We start from the raw sequence: 18,662 nt of genomic DNA, 5'->3' as shown, positions 1-18,662 counted from the left end.
TTTAAGATGTTAATAACCTAAGGCTTTTCTTGACAGTGAGACATGTCTGCTCCTGTCAGCACCAATCTACTTCATAAAAGGATGGTGGGTGTCAAAGAACCTCTATATGGAGTTCACTTTACTGTGGCAAAGCTAGCCATTTGGGTAAGAAACTGCTCTTGCCTTGATTGTTGACAGTATGCAGTACAAACTGGACAATCAGGACACAAAGGAAAAAGACTGGGTGGGACAATCCTTCTGTTGCGACCACCTCGACCAGCAAGGAAGACACAACACCGAGCTCTTCTTTCTGCCGTTTATTCAGGAAACTTGAACAATCTTCTGACCCTGGGGAAAGCCAGCCCACGCCCTTTATAGCCACTGGGCAACCAACCCCGTAGTGCCACGTGGACAATGCCGATAGGGTCAGACATATGCAAGCAAGCCAGATTCTACTCCCAAGCCAAATAAGGAGTTGTTTATCCCAGAGAACACCCGCCATCGGGAAGGCAGAAGCTGGACGCTGGCGCCATCTTTGAGGCGCGGCCGTGCACGGCTCTCTACAGTTCCTCCTTTTTTGTTTTAAGCAGCAGGCAAGAGCAGAGGTCTAATCTCTGCCAAAATACAACTTGGACATTGTACTGGTGTTAGTCCAGGTGTCATCCACCCAGAGAACACTTGACCCGGCCAATACCCTTTTTTGCAGAGGTGGGAATTAGGGTATCAACCCACATGCAATTAGACTTGCTCTTCTTGGGTTTTGTAATACAGCTAGACCCAAGTGCAGTGCACTAGCCTCGCATCCTGCGCAATCAAGCTTTTAATTCGGCCAGCCAGGCCTGGGGAGACTGTCCAGCCTCTATGGCTGTAAAGGCTTGGATAATCATAGCTGCATTGCGCTGCTGAGAAACCCTTAAACGAACAATGCACCACAGGCACATCAGGGAGACAAGTACCAGTAGGCCTGCCAGGGCACCTAATCCCGCCCACTCCTTTAAAAAGGTGATAGAATTTCGCAGCCAAGACATCATTTCCGCAGTGGAGCCAGGTGCACACGGGTGGAGTTGACCGCAATGATCTCATTGCGCAGGATCTGGGTTCTGCTCCTGCAGCAAGTCAACTCAAAAATAAAGCAATACACTAGAATGTGATGTTATGGGTAAAGGGTATGGCCAGGCTTTTATAAGAGCCCAAAGTAGTTGATCCTCAGCTGCTCCCACTGGCACGCTTGTCAGAATCAGGGCTATCAGGATCAGGCACATCAGCTTCTGGGGTGTCATCACGTCTCTCCGTCTGAGGGGCCCGTCGCACCAATCGTTCAGGTACCCAGATAGGGTCTAGCCGGTCCTGTGGGAAAACACAAACAGAACCTCATGCCCATGTCAGCATGGGATCGGGGCCATGCCAGCTACCTGTGAGGATATCTTTCCACTTCACCATGCCCTTCATAGGACTGTATGGATTATGATGCCTATCTGCTGATGAACTTCCCGAGGCATCCAAATTCAAAAAATTTAAGGTGAATAATGCCAGAGAGAGTCTTTCTCTTGGGGTTCGGTCACGGCCTATTCCCCCTTTTTGTTTTTGAAGAATTTCATTGAGGGACCGATGCGCACGCTCCACAATGCCTTGGCCTTAACTACTTGGCGCGCATCCGCACGGGAAAGGGAAAATTTAGCCTGCAGCGTGTGTGCATTCATGATCCCAGTAAGACCTCTTATGGTGGTGGAGGATCTTCCTATCAATAAACCCACCGTGCCCGGCTTCAAAGGGCCTTTAAAATCAGACTCCACTAATTGTACTCCCATCTGCGGAGTCAGTAATTTTAAACCGCACCATTTTCGCTGTTAGCTCAGGTTTTTCTGTGTTGCATTGATTTTCCACAGATCTCAGCTGCGGATGCCTTGTTGTGCTGGTTCTGGCGTCTACCATTCTTAGCTTCTTAGTGGCTTCTGGAACTTTTGAAACCATTCAGACTGCCTACTTTGCAGTCTACTGGGACACTAACCTTCTGTGTCTCAGGTTCTTTCACCACATACATTAAACTTAGATTCACAATCAACATTTACACCTTTTCACAAACTCACATATAACATGTGCTTAAGCCTAAACTCACACTCAACATTTACACATTTTTACAAACTCACATATAACATATTAACATCTACTTATTTATACTCTTTAATGAAACTATAGAACTACTTTAGCAAATATTTTATTACTTCTTATATACTTCTTATATTTCTTATATAACTTATATTTACAACTAACATCTTTACTTCTTACAAGCTTATTACTACATGTCTTAAGACTACCTTAGATACTTCTTGCAAGCTTATATTCTTAAAGGAACTCTATGGATCTATCTTACAAACTTATATAGGGCTACCATTAGCACATATTTAACTTAGCAAACACCTAAAGATTTCTTAACACAGATTTAACAAGACAGAATTTCTACAGACTCACATATTTTATTTTCATCCCGGACAGATTCTGCTAGAGACTTGATGACCTTAAAATCCAAAGGTTCATGGTATCTCTGTTGAGTCTGGGCATTGAGAAACACTGGGCAAGCTAGCTGCATTTCAGTTCTAACCTGTCTCCAAACCTCCAGGTTAAAAGACTTCCCCATAGAGACAACTCTAGACATGGAGGCAGATTCCAGATACGGTGGAAGAGCTGAGGGAGCGGCTCCACACTCAGACTCACATCCTTTAATTCTTTCTCTTTCTCATTTATTTCTACCCCTTTTCTTTCTTATTCTCATGCTCTGCAAGGTTTCACATAATGACTCTACATCATCAGAATCAGGGGAAGAGATAGGGGACTCAGAACGCTCTAGGTCCGAAAGGTCAGGATATAACCTTGTTTTTTCTTCCCCCTTTTTTGTTTTACTTCTGGTAGACGCTGCTTTAGCAGACATGGCCTTTTCTGATCTTTCCTCCTGCAACATTTCTAAGGCTGCCTGCCCATTCTCTACTGCATCGCTGCAGCGCTGGCCTTCGAGACACCCTCTCACTAATTTCCAAACTGGTCTAACCCCATGTTTAAGCGTCCCTTGTTCTGCAGCGAAGTTTAGATCACAGCCCACCCTTTCCCAGGAAACTACCGTGAGGCTTCCAGAAACTTCGAACCAGGGTGCCAAGACATCACATTCCTCTAGAAATCTTTCTAAAGTACTCTTCTTAATCTTTAATTTCTTTGAAAGGAGCAGCTCATTAAAAGCCAGAAAAATTGGGTGCGAAGAAGTTGCGCCCATGATACTAGCAGCACTTTTGCCTTCACTTACTTTCATTTTCTTTAATTTTCCCGTCCGCTTTTGTTGCGGCTCTACTCTTTAATTTTCCCGTCCGCTCTTGTCACGGCTCTACTCTTTAATTTTCCCGTCCACTTTTGTCGGGGCTCTACATTTTCCCGCTCTCTCTTTATCTACAGATGAGAGCAAAATCCGCTTTTATCGCGGTTCCCCAAATTACCTGAGGACTTACCGGTATACCACCCTGACAGCAAAAAGTTCTGAGCTCCACGAAGAGGCTGAGGTTCCCCGTACGGGCCACCACTTGTCGCAACCACCTTGACCAGCAAGGAAGACACAACACCGAGCTCTTTTTTCTGCCGTTTATTCAGGAACCTTGAACAATCTTCTGACCCTGGGGAAAGCCAGCCCATGCCCTTTATAGCCACTGGGCAACCAACCCCGCAGTGCCTCGTGGACAATGCCGATAGGGTCAGACATATGCAAGCAAGCCAGATTCTACTCCCAAGCCAAATAAGGAGTTGTTTATCCCAGAGAACACCCGCCATCGGGAAGGCGGAAGCCGGACGCCAGCGCCATCTTTGAGGCACGGCCGTGCACGGCTCTCTACATCCTTCAAAATTCTTGCTTCACAAAAAAAGTTTGTTAGATATTTTATAGACCTATAGGCCAAAAATGGATGCCCCAACATTGCAAAGGAACCTTGGGTGACTGTCCAGGCAGCCAACTGTTTCTGTCATTTCTATAGTTTTGAAAGATGCTTGCTCTGCATTTCCTGTTTACTCAGGTAATATTATTTCCTTCTTAGGTCTCTGATGGAGTTGAAAATGAAATAGTTATAGCTACAGTTTTCTTTGTTACCAAATTCATAAAAGAAACTCCCAAAAGAGGTACAAAGGGTATAAGGTTGAGAGATATAAAGCTTAGATTGTTCATCTAAGAAAATTATTTGAGGTCTAAGATAGTTTTGGGTTGGTAATGCAAGTTAGAATAGAAAGTAAATTAGCTGTAAAACTTTGGACTCACTAAGATAGAATAGATAATAGAATAGTTTCTCTGAATTTGCCAAATACAAATGGACTGGACATTGTGAATGTAATCCTTACTTGGTAATTGTTCTTATTGTATATAGTTTCATTGTGTTAAAGTTAAAACCTTTCCTTTTTATTTAGACAAAAAGGGGAAAGTGTTGGGGGATATGCGATCACACTGTGAACGCCCGGTTTGCATTTGTGTTAATTAAATAAAATTAGCCTTGGGTCAGGAGGCTGCATTAGCAACTAGTTGACAGAAAGTAATCATAGAGCACCAGAGGGCATCTGGGAGAGATAGAGAGACACAGGAAGTGTAGGGTTTGGAATGGTGCAGCTTTTTGTAGTTTGGCAAAGTGGAAGAATAGGCTTTCTGTGGATGCCAGCAGGGAGAGAGGGTTAACTAGTCTACAAACTACTCAGCCTCTCTAAGTTCACAGGTTCACCCCACCATTTGAATGGCTAGTCTTATTCATAATTAGGATGATAGAGAGGCAGCAACAGGGCTGGTCCCTGCAGGAGCAGAATTCACACCAGGCTCCAGCCTAAGTAGCTAGGCCAACGCTAGAGAAGCAGGCCAGTAACTGTGGAGTTGCAATTGCTGGCTGAGATAGCAGTAGATGAAGGTGCAGCCACTGTGCCAAAGTTAAAACAACAGAATCCATCTGGCCCATGCAGAGAGCAACAGGAAGCCAAAGTCAGCAAAGACAACCAATGACTGAAAGCAAACAAGCAAAAAGATGTGATGACTTTTCAAAGCTCTTAAGGTTGAATTCAGAGATAAGCACACGTTAGGAGTGTGACCTTAGGCAAGTTGCTTGAGCTCTAGGTAAAGCTTAGTAATATTTACCTACTTTTTAAGGTGGTTATAGAATTGAGTTAATCCCTTTAAAGTGCATTGGGCATTGCAAAAGTACACTCATAATATTCTGAGTACCTTATGCAATGAGAGCTTGAGAAGAATTCTCACCTGGGGCTACTTGAGTTTATCCATTGGTGGTCTGTTCACTGCCACCTACTGGCATCAAAGAGTTGGACAACTTTTTAAGCATGTTTCACTACAGGGTTGAAAGGATGCCTCTGTCCAGAGACCCTGAGACTTTGAACTGTGGGCTTATCTCCTCTGGCCTGATTATGCTCTTTGCTTGAAATAGATGCTCTTTACTTAGCATCTAGAACAAGAAAAAAAGACTGAGCACAGTGGCAGAAAAAGACAAGACTCATCCACCTACTTGGCATTGGCACAGATTCCTGCCGTAGACGTGGCTGCCAGCTTGTAAATAGAACCAAGGTGAAAAGAAAGTCTGTGCCTTGGCAGTCTCCTGCCTTATCTTTGCTTGAGAGGCAGACCCTGCTGGATTCAAACCACCTCTAAAAACCATACTCAAAAAATTTCTCATACAAGAGATTGGGTGTACAAATTCAAGTACCTACCTGCACCTCTACAAAAATGAGTTAGAAGTATAAAACGGATGAGTTGTAAGAGTGAAGAGACAGAAGATACCAAAGAGCTAGAACTCAGAACGAACTTCTGAAGTTGGAAGTTCACAGGGTTGAACGACAAAGAGGCTAGTTCAAGGCACACAAGCAATCTGGAAAGAGGATGGTTGGTGACATGTTGGAAGTCAGGGTAGAATGAAGAAAACAGATGGTCTATACTACCTACAAAACATGGCATGGCTTTCCCCACTACGCCTTATCAAATACACACAGTAGTGAAGAATCATGCCTCCAGGTACCAACAAAAGTGACAGCTAAGCTCCCAGAGGAAGAAATACCCAAGCGATGCTCTCATGCTGGGCCAGAAGAGTACTGCATGCCCAGTCTATTAGCCTGTTCCCAGTATAAGCACCGTTTGAGGAAAGTCTGATAGTTGATGTACCCACCCACTCACAGAGTTAGCCAACCTGCATGTTTCAGTCTAGAATGCTGCAAGGACACTCACGCAATATGCAATCAAGCACACCAGCCCTTCATTTACAAATATTAATGAAAAATTGAGACTTCCCTGTCTTTGATGGAAATGAGCCATACAAAAAGGAAAGAGCATTATAAATGAAATCACTGATTTTGAAGGAAAGAAAGTGTTTAGAGTATGAAGTTTGAATTTTTTCTAACTAGGGGAGAATTGGACAGGGTATGGAGCCATGCATTCAAAAATAGCTTGCTATGAAACGAAAACAACAAATGGATAAACAAAAAGTCATATAAATGCAACAGATTTCTGAGTTTAAAATTCAATAAAAGGTGGTAGTATATGCCTATAATCCTAGCACTTGAAAGGCTGAAGCTGGAAGATTATGAGTTCCAGGCTATCCTGGCTTATATAGTGTCTTAGTGATGGTTTCTATTGCTGTGATGAAACACCATGACCAAAAAGCAATTTGGGAAGTAAAGGTTTTATTTAGCTTACACTTCCAGTTCATAGTACATCATTGCAGGAAGTCAGACAGAACTAGAGCTCAAGCAGGGCTGGAATCTGGAGGCAGGAGCTGATGCAGAGGCCATGGAGGGGAGTTGCTTACTGGCTTGATTCCTCTGGCTTGCTCAGCCTGCTTTCTTATAGAACCCAGGACCACCAGGCCAGGGTTGGCACCACCCACCATGGGCTAGGCCCTCCCCCATTGATCACTAATTGAGAAAATGCCTTCCAGCTGGATCTCATGGAGACATTTCCTCAACTAAGGCTCCTTCCTCTCTGGTGACTCTACCCTGTGTCAAGTTGACACACAAACCAGCCAGTACACCTGACCCCTTGTCAACTTGACACACAAACACATCACTGTTAAACCACATCCCTTCTTTCTTATTCGCTCCCAAGAAACCACATTAAAAACATAACTTTAAAAGTCCCACAGTCTTTACAAATTCAAACACACTAAAATTTCAGTCCCTTTAAAATAGCCAATCTCTTTTAAAATTCAAAGTCTCACAACTGTGGACTCCAATTAAATACTTTCTTACTTCAAGAGGGAAAAATCAGGGCAGTCACAATCAAATCAAAGCAAAACCAAATTCTTCTGTGGGATGGTCTGTATGTCAAATCTGTTGCTCTGATTGATCAAGAAATAAAACACTGATTGGCCAGTGGCCAGGCAAGAAGTATAGGCGGGACTAACAGAGAGGAGAATTGAGAGAACAGGAAGGCAGAAGGAGACACTACCAGCCACCGCCGTGACAAGCAACGTGTGAAGATGCCGGTAAGCCACGAGCCATGTGGCAAGGTATAGATTTATAGAAATGGATTAATTTAAGATATAAGAACTAGATAACAAGAAGCCTGCCACGGCCATACAGTTTGTAAGCAATGTAAGTCTCTGTGTTTACTTTGTTGGGTCTGAGAGGCTGTGGCGGGTGGTAGAGATTTGTCCTGACTGTGGGCCAGGCAGGAAAACTCAAGCTACAAAATTCCAACTGTCCAATGGCTGTAATCCACTCATGATCTTCTGGACTCCTCCAAAGGGCTTGGGTCACTTCTCCAGCTCTGCCCTCTGCAGCACACACAGCTTGTCTTCTAGGCTCCGGCCGGCTCCACTCCACTGCTGCTGCTGTTCTTGGTGTTCATCCCATGGTACTGGCATCTCCAAAATGCTGGGGTCTGCTACTGCAACTGGACTGCACTTTCACCAATAGCCTCACATAGGCTCTCTTCATGGTGCCATACCTCAACTTCTTTGCATGACCCCTTCAGTCCTGGCCCTTCAACTGCCATTGCGACTGCACCTTCCCCAATGGCCTCTCCTGGTCTCTCTCAGTGCCAGCTTGATTCCCTTGAAATGCTGCACTATTACCTAGGATTGTGAGCCCATTGTCCCCCTAAGTTGCCTTTGCCTGGGTATTTTATCATAGCAACAAGGCATTAAACTATATTCGCCATGAAGAACAATGAAGTCCTGTCCTTTATACCAAAATAGATGGACCTTGAGAACACGATCCAAAGTGAGATAAGCTGCACACAGAAAAACAAGTGCTTCATGTTCTTTCATCTGTGAAATCTTAAAAAAGTAAGTCAACCTGAATGTACTATAGTGATTACTACAGGCTGAGTAGCAGAGAGTGGGTCAAACTGAGCTAAATTTGACCAGTGCATATTGTTTGCAAATGTAGATACCTGAACTCTATTAATGTGTAGAATTATTATTTGTTAATCAAAAGGGTGTTTTTATTTGTTGGGCCAAAAATCATAGAAGTTGATGAAATCACTGAGAGAAAAATTAGATATAAAAAAGTAAGATTGCGCCGGGCGGTGGTGGCGCACGCCTTTAATCCCAGCACTCGGGAGGCAGAGCCAGGCGGATCTCTGTGAGTTCGAGGCCAGCCTGGACTACCAAGTGAGTTCCAGGAAAGGCGCAAAGCTACACAGAGAAACCCTGTCTCGAAAAACCAAAAAAAAAAAAAAAAAAAAAAAAAAAAAAAAAAAAAAAAAGTAAGATTGCTAAAGATAAAGACTCAGGACATGTCTAAATGTGAGACAGGGGAAAGAGACAGACAAGGTTGGAAGGTTTGCACCGAGAAGAGATATCATAGATCAGGATAGGGACTATTCCAGAAGCAAAGAAAAGATGTTTTCAGAGGAGACAGTAGTAGCAAATGAGGCAAGGCACTTAGAGACAGAGAAGACTGTGGAGTTGGTGAGAAGTGCTCAGTGATGCTGCAAAGGCAAAATAAAAGGAAACAGGGAAGTTGTCGGTAAAGAACAAGAAAATCGGGAATTAGCTTTAAAAACCATCAAGGTTGTGTTGCAAAACCCCTAGCTCTACTTCCCAATATTCATGTATGTCTAGTAACATAGCACTAGCAGATATGATCAAGGCATGTTCAAGTGTCGAGGTGGGCAGGGGGACATTCATAGACTAAGCTGGCCTTCCGCCTGCCTCTGTGCACAGAGAGTCCTTCATAATGTAAGAAGGCAAATAGAAAAAAGAATCTGGATATGCCTTTTCTTTATAACTAAGATTGAAAGGCTTTTGGGGCTGGAGAGATGGCTCAGAGGTTAAGAGCACTGCTTGTTCTTCCAAAGGTCCTCAGTTCAATTCCCAGCAACCACATGGTGGCTCACAACCATCTGTAATGAGATCTGGCGCCCTCTTCTGGCCTGCAGGGATATGTTCAGGCAGAACTGTATACATAATAAATAAATCTTTAAAAAAAAAAAAAAAAAAAAAAGATTGAAAGGCTTAACAAAGTTTCCGTTTCTTTAGAAATATGGAAATGAGAGAGGGGGGAGAGAGAGAGAGAGAGCCAACAGGAAAACAGAGGAGAAGGAGAAGGAAGGAAGGGAGAGAGTAAGGGAGGCAGGCAGGAAGGGATGGGAGGGGAGGGAGGAGGAATGGGGAGAATGGGAAAGACACACATCAAGTTCTGATATGAAAGATATCAAAAAAGATGTCTTTGCATGCCGAAAGAAAAAGGAACATGACATAGGAAGACAATCACAGGCCTGGCCCTCCTGGGCTTGAGTTCCTTTTATGAAACCTCCTGATTGAGTGTCTTACTGAGGGGTCACACCTTTAACATTACTGAATTCCCGTTCTCTCCATCCCTGCCACCTGACACAGCACCCAGCCTTGGCTTTCACCACCCTTGAGTGTTTCTGCCTTCTCCTGAACCTCTCTGTGGAAATACAAGTTTCTTTCAAACCAATTTATAAGGGTTTTCCAGATGGTATCATTCATTTAAAAAGAGAGAAAGAAAAAAAGAAAAGCTTCCAAGTGTTCCCTAGTTTCTGTCACAGAAAGGTAAAATAATGTCTTACTAAACATTACTACTGCTGTAATGAAACACCATGACCAAGGCAATGTGGGAGGAAAGGATTTGTTTGGCTTACACTTCCATAGCACTGTTCATCGCTGAAGGAAGTCAGGACAGGAACTCAAGCAGGGCAGGAACCTGGAGGCAGGAGCTGATGCAGAGGCTATGGAGGGGTACTGTTTACTGACTTGCTCCCCATGGCTTGCCAATAGCCCAATCTTGTGGAGGCATTTTCTCAATTGAGGTTCCCTCCTATCAGATGACTCTACCCTGTTTTGAGTTGACATAAAATACATCACTCTCTTTGTCTTTGAAAGACCACAGATCTTGACTCTGATTTCTGGCACAATTTAGTATTCTTTCCCTCTCACTTTGGCTGGAATCAGATGGCCTTTCTACCCTATGCTCCCCCTTTCTCTGTTAAAAGTCCATCTATTCTTCAAGAATTTCTGCAGGCCGATAGATTCATCTCTCTTGACTTTATTAGACCTAAGATGTCCTCTTTTACACATGAAAGTAATTCCTAATGAGAAAGGAGGAAAGAACCAAACATCTTGATTGCTTAGGAGCTTTCCCAAACTCATCTCTACACCCTGGAACTGCAGTACCCACCCCAGTGCAGGGGTGACCCGCTCCAGTGCAGGGGTGACCCACTCCAGTGCAGGGGTGCATCAAACCCCTCATCCAGGTATGTACACAGTCATGCTATGTGAACTTATTAACTATACAATGTATCCTTTTCACACACACAACCATGGTCATTATTCTTGGCCTATATGCTCCTTAAAAATACGACAGTGCTGGTCACACACCTGGCACCATGACGAGCATACCAAAGGCACTGTTCATGAATAGTGAATGTTCAGGCCCACTTAGACATTCTGAGTGAAATTGAGTAAGAAAAGAAACTCACATGTGTGAGTCAGAAAGTCACGTGTTAGACCTTAAGCAGTCTGGTCCCCGAGAAGCTGTAAGAGTCTCTGCTAATTTGTTTTGAGCATAGAGCAGGGTAGAAAAAAACAAGCAACAAACTATTGTCATGTGACTTTGCTGAGACTTGGGAACCAGAGTTTCTTAAAGCGGGACCTTGGACCTACAGTATTTGGTAGCTTGTTGAAAAATGCAAAATCCCAGATGGGTGTCCCATCACACTCCTATAATCTGAGGACTCAAGAGGCTACAGGAGGAGAATTGCCCTGTCTTTGTCCTTTTGTGGATTTAAAGGCAACCTGGGATATTTCTCAGTTATTCACCCTCCTCAAAGCTCACCTGCTCGCCTCTACATCCACCAAGGAGAGGTGCCATTAGAGGGGTGGAGGTGTCATTTCATATCACATATATGTCTTACCACTTTACATTTAACTATAGACAGCATCTTGAATTGTGTGCATGTATGCACATACCTTGTCTTGACACAATTCATGTCATTGGCTCTTAGGTGGCAGATCTTCTCTGACAACCAGTACTTCCAGCCCCATACTGAGCTCATAATAAGTGAAAGCCCCAGAATAATTATATACTAAGACATATTTTCAACAATATATAGTCAAGTATAAATTTTATTTTATTTGTAGGATTAATATAATTTTGAATGTCAAAACTATAGGTAATAAATACTTTCAAGTAAAATTCACCAATGTATGTACATTCTCATTTTGTAATACCTACCAGAAAATTTCCAGAAAGATAAAAAAAAACCCTCCAAATGTCACATATCTGAATAACCAATTCAAATGTATAATTTAGTACATTTATTCTATTAATCATAATTTATATATTTAATAGTGTATTTTAATTGATTCATCCTTTCACTTTACTAACAATTTCTTTGAGCACATATTTTACAGCAAATAAATTTCTCTTAGAAACATAAAGTTAACATACAATGGTACATGTTTGACATGTAGTTGTATTCTTTTCCTGTTAAGGGGACTTCATGCAAATATTTTTCCCACAGAATCAGAAAGTTAACATACAATGGTACATGTTTGACACGTATGTATATATTTTTTTCTGTTAAGGGGACTTCATTTTGAGTGCCAGACGTTGGCTTATTTGCAAAAATTTAACAAGTTACTACATGCATATATTTTCCCAAAAGTAACCACATTTGAACACAAGGGCTATTTTGTTTACATAGAGTTTAAAATGCAGTTGAATATATTCTTAGATACCTTAATGTAAAGGTTAGGATTTGTAGTGAGCCATTAGCACCCAGAGCAGAGAATTAGCTTATGGAGAGTTGAGTGTCCAGATGAATAGTGTAACCACAAAGAACAATGTTTTATTCTATGACTGCAACTCTAGTCACTTTGCTTAATACTCAAGTGTGATAGGCAGAAGATTCAACATGGAAATTACAAGCAGTTGCAAGTACTTGCTCTGTACAGATGAGAGGAAGCCTGCATACAACCCATATCTCTGTGACATCCATGGTGACAATGGCCTCTGTTTTCTCTAATGGTTACAATGAGAACATTTACTTCCTATTCGCAGATTTGTCTGAATTTTCAGCAAATACAAATGAACAGGAAACATTTGGAAGGCTAGATGCTCTTTTCAAATCAGTTGCATACAACTTGTTAATTTGCCATTTTGTAAAGTTTGGGACATCTCATGCACTTTGCTGTGAATACCAGCACATTTTTTTTTTCTATACTGAGCTCCTAGAGGGGTAGGTGGTCATGCCCACAAGCTGTTTATGTAACTACACTCGAAAGTTCTTCTGCCTTTAAAATCTTCTGTAGAAAGGGTCCCTCTTACACCAGTAGCTCCTTGAGGGATGACCTCAATATCCATTGCTTTATTTACATTTTTTCTTTCCTTTGGAAACAGTCTAGGTGCCAAGTGTACAGTGAAAGAGAAAATACTAGAAACGAGATACTACTGCAAAATGGAGCCTGTGAGCTCTCGGGTCTCCTACCCTCCCTTCAGATGAGAGAGCACTGGGACCCAGCGGGCCACTGGCTCAGTTGAGCAAAGCATGTCTGGGTGTCCAAACACTGCCCTGGCCACCAACACCTGAATCCTCCCTTCATGTCTGTTTGTGGTAGCCCATGTGGGTCAGTTCTTTTGCATAAAAAGAGAATCCTATGTGTTTTTTGAATTTTACAAGAAGTTCTCCTATTTTTTTTCTAGGTAGTTCTTTGGGCCATCCTGGGAGGTCAGCACAGATGTGGAGCCTGGAGTGAAATTAAGGAATGGCAGTTAGTACCTGAGCGCGTTCCTCTCCTCCATGCCAGACTGGAGAACGCGGTGTTTCTTTGCTGTAGAATGGGCCTTTGACGACTGCTCAAGTCAGGTTAAAATAGTGCAGAGCACATAGCGACAAAGCTTCAGACACCAAGAGATGCTGAAAGACAGTGTGGGAGAAAGCCAGTCTAGCGTGACCACGGGCATGTGCTACGTGGAGCGAGGGTGGGAATGTACCTACAGTCCCTGATGTGACCCCAAACCATTTCTTGGCAATGCTGAATTGAGTCAAAATAAGACAGGGGGAAAGAGTCATGGAGATTTTTCACAAAACAAGAAGCAAGGTTGGTAGCACAGAATTTTATGTCTGAATAAGCCCAAAACTATGATGGATGGAAGAATAGGGAGTTAAGGTTGATCCTCAGACAATTCTAAATATAAGCTATAAATGAGAAGCCTAGGATAGGAGAGCTGTATGGAAACCAGTAGCAAATAAAACAGAAGTTTCAAATGGAAAAAATCTGGATGCCTCTCTATTCCTGAAAAGAATGCAGAGAAAAACAAAACAGAATAGCCACTCCTGGTGTCAGAGACCTCCACAGTGTTTCTTTCAATAACAGCTCACCCGGGATATTATACATCTCATAAGGTCACTTATCAGGTCACGTAGAGGATGGTAAATCCTCCTAGAAATGGAATGGGAAGTAGAGAAAGAGTAAGACGTTAAAAAATACATGTCACAGACCATTCCCATGATGGAGACAATCCACATGTGCATAGTTTTGATGCACAATGAACACAAGTTAAAAAAAAAAGTTTGAACAGCAGAAGAGATAAAGGAGAATACATTTGAGATCCCTAGAGACCTTGCTTATCCTCTGGCTGAACCTAATTGACTGAGAGATGAGAGCCACAGAGAGGGGAACGTGTTTAATACCTGCCAAAGAGCCTACTAATTAGTCTGAAGCCATGACAACAAATGATCTCTTTAAAGGTCCTCCGCATCTCTTGGCTGCGGAAGGCATATATCAGAGGATCAATCACAGAATTGCACATGATGAGGATAAGGTACATGTTGAAGTAAGACATAAAGCAAGAACAATAGATGTTCTGGGGGCAGGAGATCATTAAGATGAGGTGAAGGAAGAAGGGAGACCAGCACACAATGAAAACCCCCAGTAGCATGGTGAGGGTAATAGCACCCTTCATGCTGGTCCTTTGCCTCACAGAACTGTATCTGGGGGAAGCTGCTATGCGCTTGACGTGGTTCCGTGCCAGGAGGAACATGTGTATATAGAGAGACACCATGAAGAACAGCATGGTGAAGAACATGGAGATGAGGCAAATGATGACATACTTGGATTCATAGTAAACGATGAAAACAATACCACAGCTTATGCAAAAAGTCCATATGCACGCAATAATCACCCCCGAGCGCCTCGCTGTCATGATGTGGTGGTAGCGCAAGGCGTAGAAAATGGTGACGTATCTGTCCACGGCAATGGCCAACAAACTGCACATGGAGGCCACAACAGAAATGCAGATCATGGAGTCAAACACATTGTCGATGTGACGCACAAAGGTGTCTGCTATCACCAGATGTTTATTATTTAGCAAGTATATGGTGATGGTCTCCCAGGCATTAGACATGCTCACCAGCATGTCAGCGACTGCTAAACTGCCCACAAAGAAGTACATGGGTGAGTGCAGGTTTTTGTTTTTCACTATGGCCCCAATGACCAGGATGTTCTCTAAGAGGCTGACAAGACCCAGAGTCAGGAACACCTCCACAGCGATGCCCATGTCCGCACAGGCTGAAGACATGTTCTTGGCATTTGGTCCTAAGTTGTTGTCCTCTGTGGCATTCGGAGTAAGATTCAAGAAATGCAGTTGAAACGAGGAGTTCATGGCTGGAAGAAAATGGCTCCACTTCTTAGCATTAAAGGTACTGTAAGACAGGTGTGTTTGTTGTTGTGTTATTATGATCTCTAGAGCTTAAGAGTATAGAACACAGACCACGCTAGCACGTCAGAGCAAGTACACAGGAGAGAATGCGTGGGTAGACACAACATACTGGAAGCCGGACCCTGGTTCACCTCATCCTGACCTGTCTTCCTGGAGCCTGGAATTCCGTCCCTGTAACACACAGGCGTAATGTTCTCGCAGGCCTCTGCTTCCAATTACTCATATTCTGTCACTCCCGGGTTACAGGAATAGCTTCCATCATCTCTATGCCAAGCACAGCTTCTCTTTCCATGTCTGATTTCCTGGCCCCTAAGTCTGCTCTCAGAGCGTGCCCTGAACCCTATCAAAACTCCATAAAAGTCTCAGCCGGTCTCCAGGTTTTCACATGACTGGGACTACCGCATCATATTTTGCTTAAGGGAGCCCAGATTTCTGAAGACCACACAGACCAACATTCCCTGGAGAAAGGCAGGTGGATCTGTCTTCTCACTAAGCAGAGCTCTCCACAAATCCTCACTGTATACTCTCCAGGGTTGTAACAGACTGCAGCAAAGTGCTCGTTAAGCTTAAGGAGAAACGCAGAGTTACTGCCTCCAATACATAAGCTTACTTTACAGTGTGTTAAATAGAGAAAAACAACAGTACTTTCCCCTCAAATATTTTCCTTAAATTCTAAAAAAAATGAATTTCATTGAGTCTGACTGCTAATTTATATGTCCCACATGAGCACAGTATGAAGAAATGCCTATGAAATGTTAGAACAAGACACACTCAGAGAGCCGTTGTATTAGCAATGTGGTAAAGCTATTGGATTGTAATCATTTGCAAAACATTTACACCTCAAAGGTATGGACCCATTCCACTGTTGCTTTAAACATTATACCCAGCTGTTTAAAATCTCCCTGCACAAGCTGGCTCACCCATTCTGCTCTCCTCCATGCAAAGGTAGGCATGATTCCTCACTGTTTCCAGGCGGTTTCTGGGAAATAGAGTTGTGTCTGTTTCCCCGGCTTTGGTCTCGCATCCGGGCCAGGCGACCTCACTGGACGCCTCACTCTGCGAGAGCACCTGATGTCCACCAGTGCGGACCTCAGCAAGAGAGCAGGGCCATCACCAGCGCGCAGTCGCCTCCCAACCTGACCTAGCACCTCACCATTGTGCTTTTAAACAGCCTCCTCCCGCCCAGATCGCCGCCTCTCTGACCTACTGAGTTCAGGTCTCCAGCTACTTGCTGCCACGGGCAAGCAGTCTAGCAGTCGTGTTTGCAACGCCACCTAGTGGTCCACCATAACTCTTAGCTCTGTGGTGCTTCCAGTGTGACAAATCTTTTCCCTTAGGTGCACACAGATGGATTTTCCAGCTAATGATTCTCTTTACCTTTCCCCCTCTCTTCCTCTAACTCACTGATTAAATACTGCCCGGCTCAAATGACCTGATCCGCCCTGTTCTTTGTCTTTCTGGGACAAAGTGGCTCACCAGTGTGCCTGCTAGTCATTCTTTGGAAAAGTCAGAGCCTGAAAGCTCTGGTGAGACTTGGCTACAGACAGACAGACAGACAGACAGACAGACACACACACACACACACACACACACACACACACACACACACACAGAGAGAGAGAGAGAGAGAGAGAGAGAGAGAGAGACAGAGACAGAGACAGAGAGACAGAGACAGAGACAGAGAGAGAGGGGGGAGGGAGGGAGGGAAGGAGAGAGGGTAGGCGGGCCAAACTGAGGTTATACAGCAAAACCCAGTTTCCAACTCTGGGAAGCACTGATGGGATCTGACAGCTGGCAGCCCTGCTGAGGAGCAATACGCTTTGGCATGCCTCTGTGAGGAGCATTTCACAGCCACCAGGACTGGTTCCTTCAAGATGCTGCTGAGTTTAACCCTATTATAACTTGAAACCAGGCATGGTGATACTTCCAGAATTGTTCTTTTTTGCTCAAGATTGCTTTGGCTATCTAGGATCTCTGTACTTCCATATGAATTTTTTCTTAATTTCCATGAAGCACATTATTGAAAATTTTATGAAAATTGCAATGAATCTGTACATTGACTTTGATATTATAGCTGTTTTCACAAAATGATCTGTGAGTATGTGAGGTCCTTCCATCTTCTAGCATCTTCAGCTTTTTCTTCAGTTTTAAATGTTTCGTTACACAGGTCTTTTACTTCCTTGTTTAGGTATATTTCAAGGTTTTTTTTTTTCTTTTCTTTTTTGGTTTTTGTTTTGTCTGTTGCGAATGGGAGTTTCCCAGGTTTCTTTATGGTATGTTTGTTACTGACATACAGGAAGGCTGCTGGTTGTGATGTGTTAATTTTGCATCCTGCCACTTTGCTGTGTTTTTTTTCTGATCCAAATTCTTTAGGGTCTCTTACATATAAAAGTGCATCATTTGCAAACAAGATAATTTTATTTCTCCCTTTTTTTATCTGTATCTTTTTATGTGTTTATCTTACTGGTCTCACTGGTCTCAAGTATATGAAATAAGTGTGGAGAAAAGCAGTTACTCTTCTTGGTTTTAGTGGAAATTCCATAAGGTTTCTGCTTAATATAATGCTGACTATAAGTTTGTTGTACATAGCTTTTATGTTGAGGTAGTTTCCTCATATTCTTAGTATCTTCAGACATTTTACTACGAAGATGTTGGTTTTTTGTCAAAAGTCTTTTCTGCATCATTAAGATAATCACATGATTTGTCTTTGAGTCCATTTATATATTACACATTGATTTATATAGTGACCCATCCCTGTGTTTATAGTGATAAGTGTTTAGAGGACAGTTTGAAACTTATCCATTTAGATTAGCAGTCAGTCATAGTAGGCCCATCATCTACTCAGCTATGGGGTCTTGACAGTTAACATTACCGGGCATGAGTTCTGTCTTGTGGAGCAGGCTTTAGATGCAATCGGAAAGTGGTTGCTTACCCTTCTAACATCTATGCCACTATGGTACCAATGGACCTATCTTGCCAAGCTGGTTGTTATCATAGTTTGCAGGTCTCTCAGTTGGGTAAGAATGTTGATTCCTTTTCTCCTCCAGTAGTGGTGTGCTGCACCCACTACCCTATGAAAGCTAGCCAATGCAGATGAAGCTTCCAAGTGGATACTGGCTTGCTTTCTCCATGTTCTATTACTTGAGTATGTGATGTCTTCCACATGGTAGAAATATGGTCTTACCATCAAGTTCTACAGACAACTGGCATGGCAATGACTTTTAAAGTTTTTTTTTTTGGGGGGGGGGGAGGAAGGGCGTAGACCAACAAGTAGAAAAAAGGCAGCACAAACCTGTCACTGGCTTTTTGTGTGACAGCCTATGGCATATGGGAACATTACCCCCCTATATATGGTAACCCCATCTAAACTTTTATACATGTGTGTGTATATATTTTAAGAAGTTTATACAATAGTTGGTTCCTGTGTGGCTTTTCTCAAAGGACTTTACAGTTAGGTATTCCTGGTTGTACTCCCTCCTCGATCC

General features: G+C 43.0%; 1 protein-coding gene across 2 annotated transcripts; it reads right to left on the bottom strand.

Annotated features, from left to right (window-relative positions):
* Window positions 1–292: 292 nt before the first annotated feature.
* Window positions 293–16,741, bottom strand: Mc5r (melanocortin 5 receptor). Of its 2 annotated transcripts, none has more exons than XR_008219237.1 (2): window positions 16,098–16,211; window positions 293–1,326 (listed from the first exon to the last, which is right to left on the bottom strand). XR_008219237.1 is itself a non-coding variant. In XM_052742428.1 (2 exons), the coding sequence occupies exons 1-2, from the start codon at window positions 16,199–16,201 to the stop codon at window positions 14,143–14,145; spliced, it is 1,122 nt and encodes a 373-aa protein (XP_052598388.1). In that variant the 5' UTR covers window positions 16,202–16,741; the 3' UTR covers window positions 11,676–14,142. The 2 variants fall into 2 exon arrangements, 1 of the variants encoding a protein (XP_052598388.1); XM_052742428.1 differs by lacking the exon at window positions 293–1,326 and adding an exon at window positions 11,676–15,160 and having other exon boundaries at window positions 16,098–16,741.
* Window positions 16,742–18,662: the final 1,921 nt, after the last annotated feature.

The sequence above is a fragment of the Peromyscus californicus genome, unplaced genomic scaffold, assembly GCF_007827085.1.
Source record: "Peromyscus californicus insignis strain IS unplaced genomic scaffold, ASM782708v3 Scaffold_17__1_contigs__length_78620276, whole genome shotgun sequence".
NCBI classification, from domain to species: Eukaryota; Metazoa; Chordata; class Mammalia; order Rodentia; family Cricetidae; genus Peromyscus; species Peromyscus californicus.
Note: the sequence above shows the minus strand (reverse complement) of the source record. Positions and strands in the feature narration are given on the sequence as shown.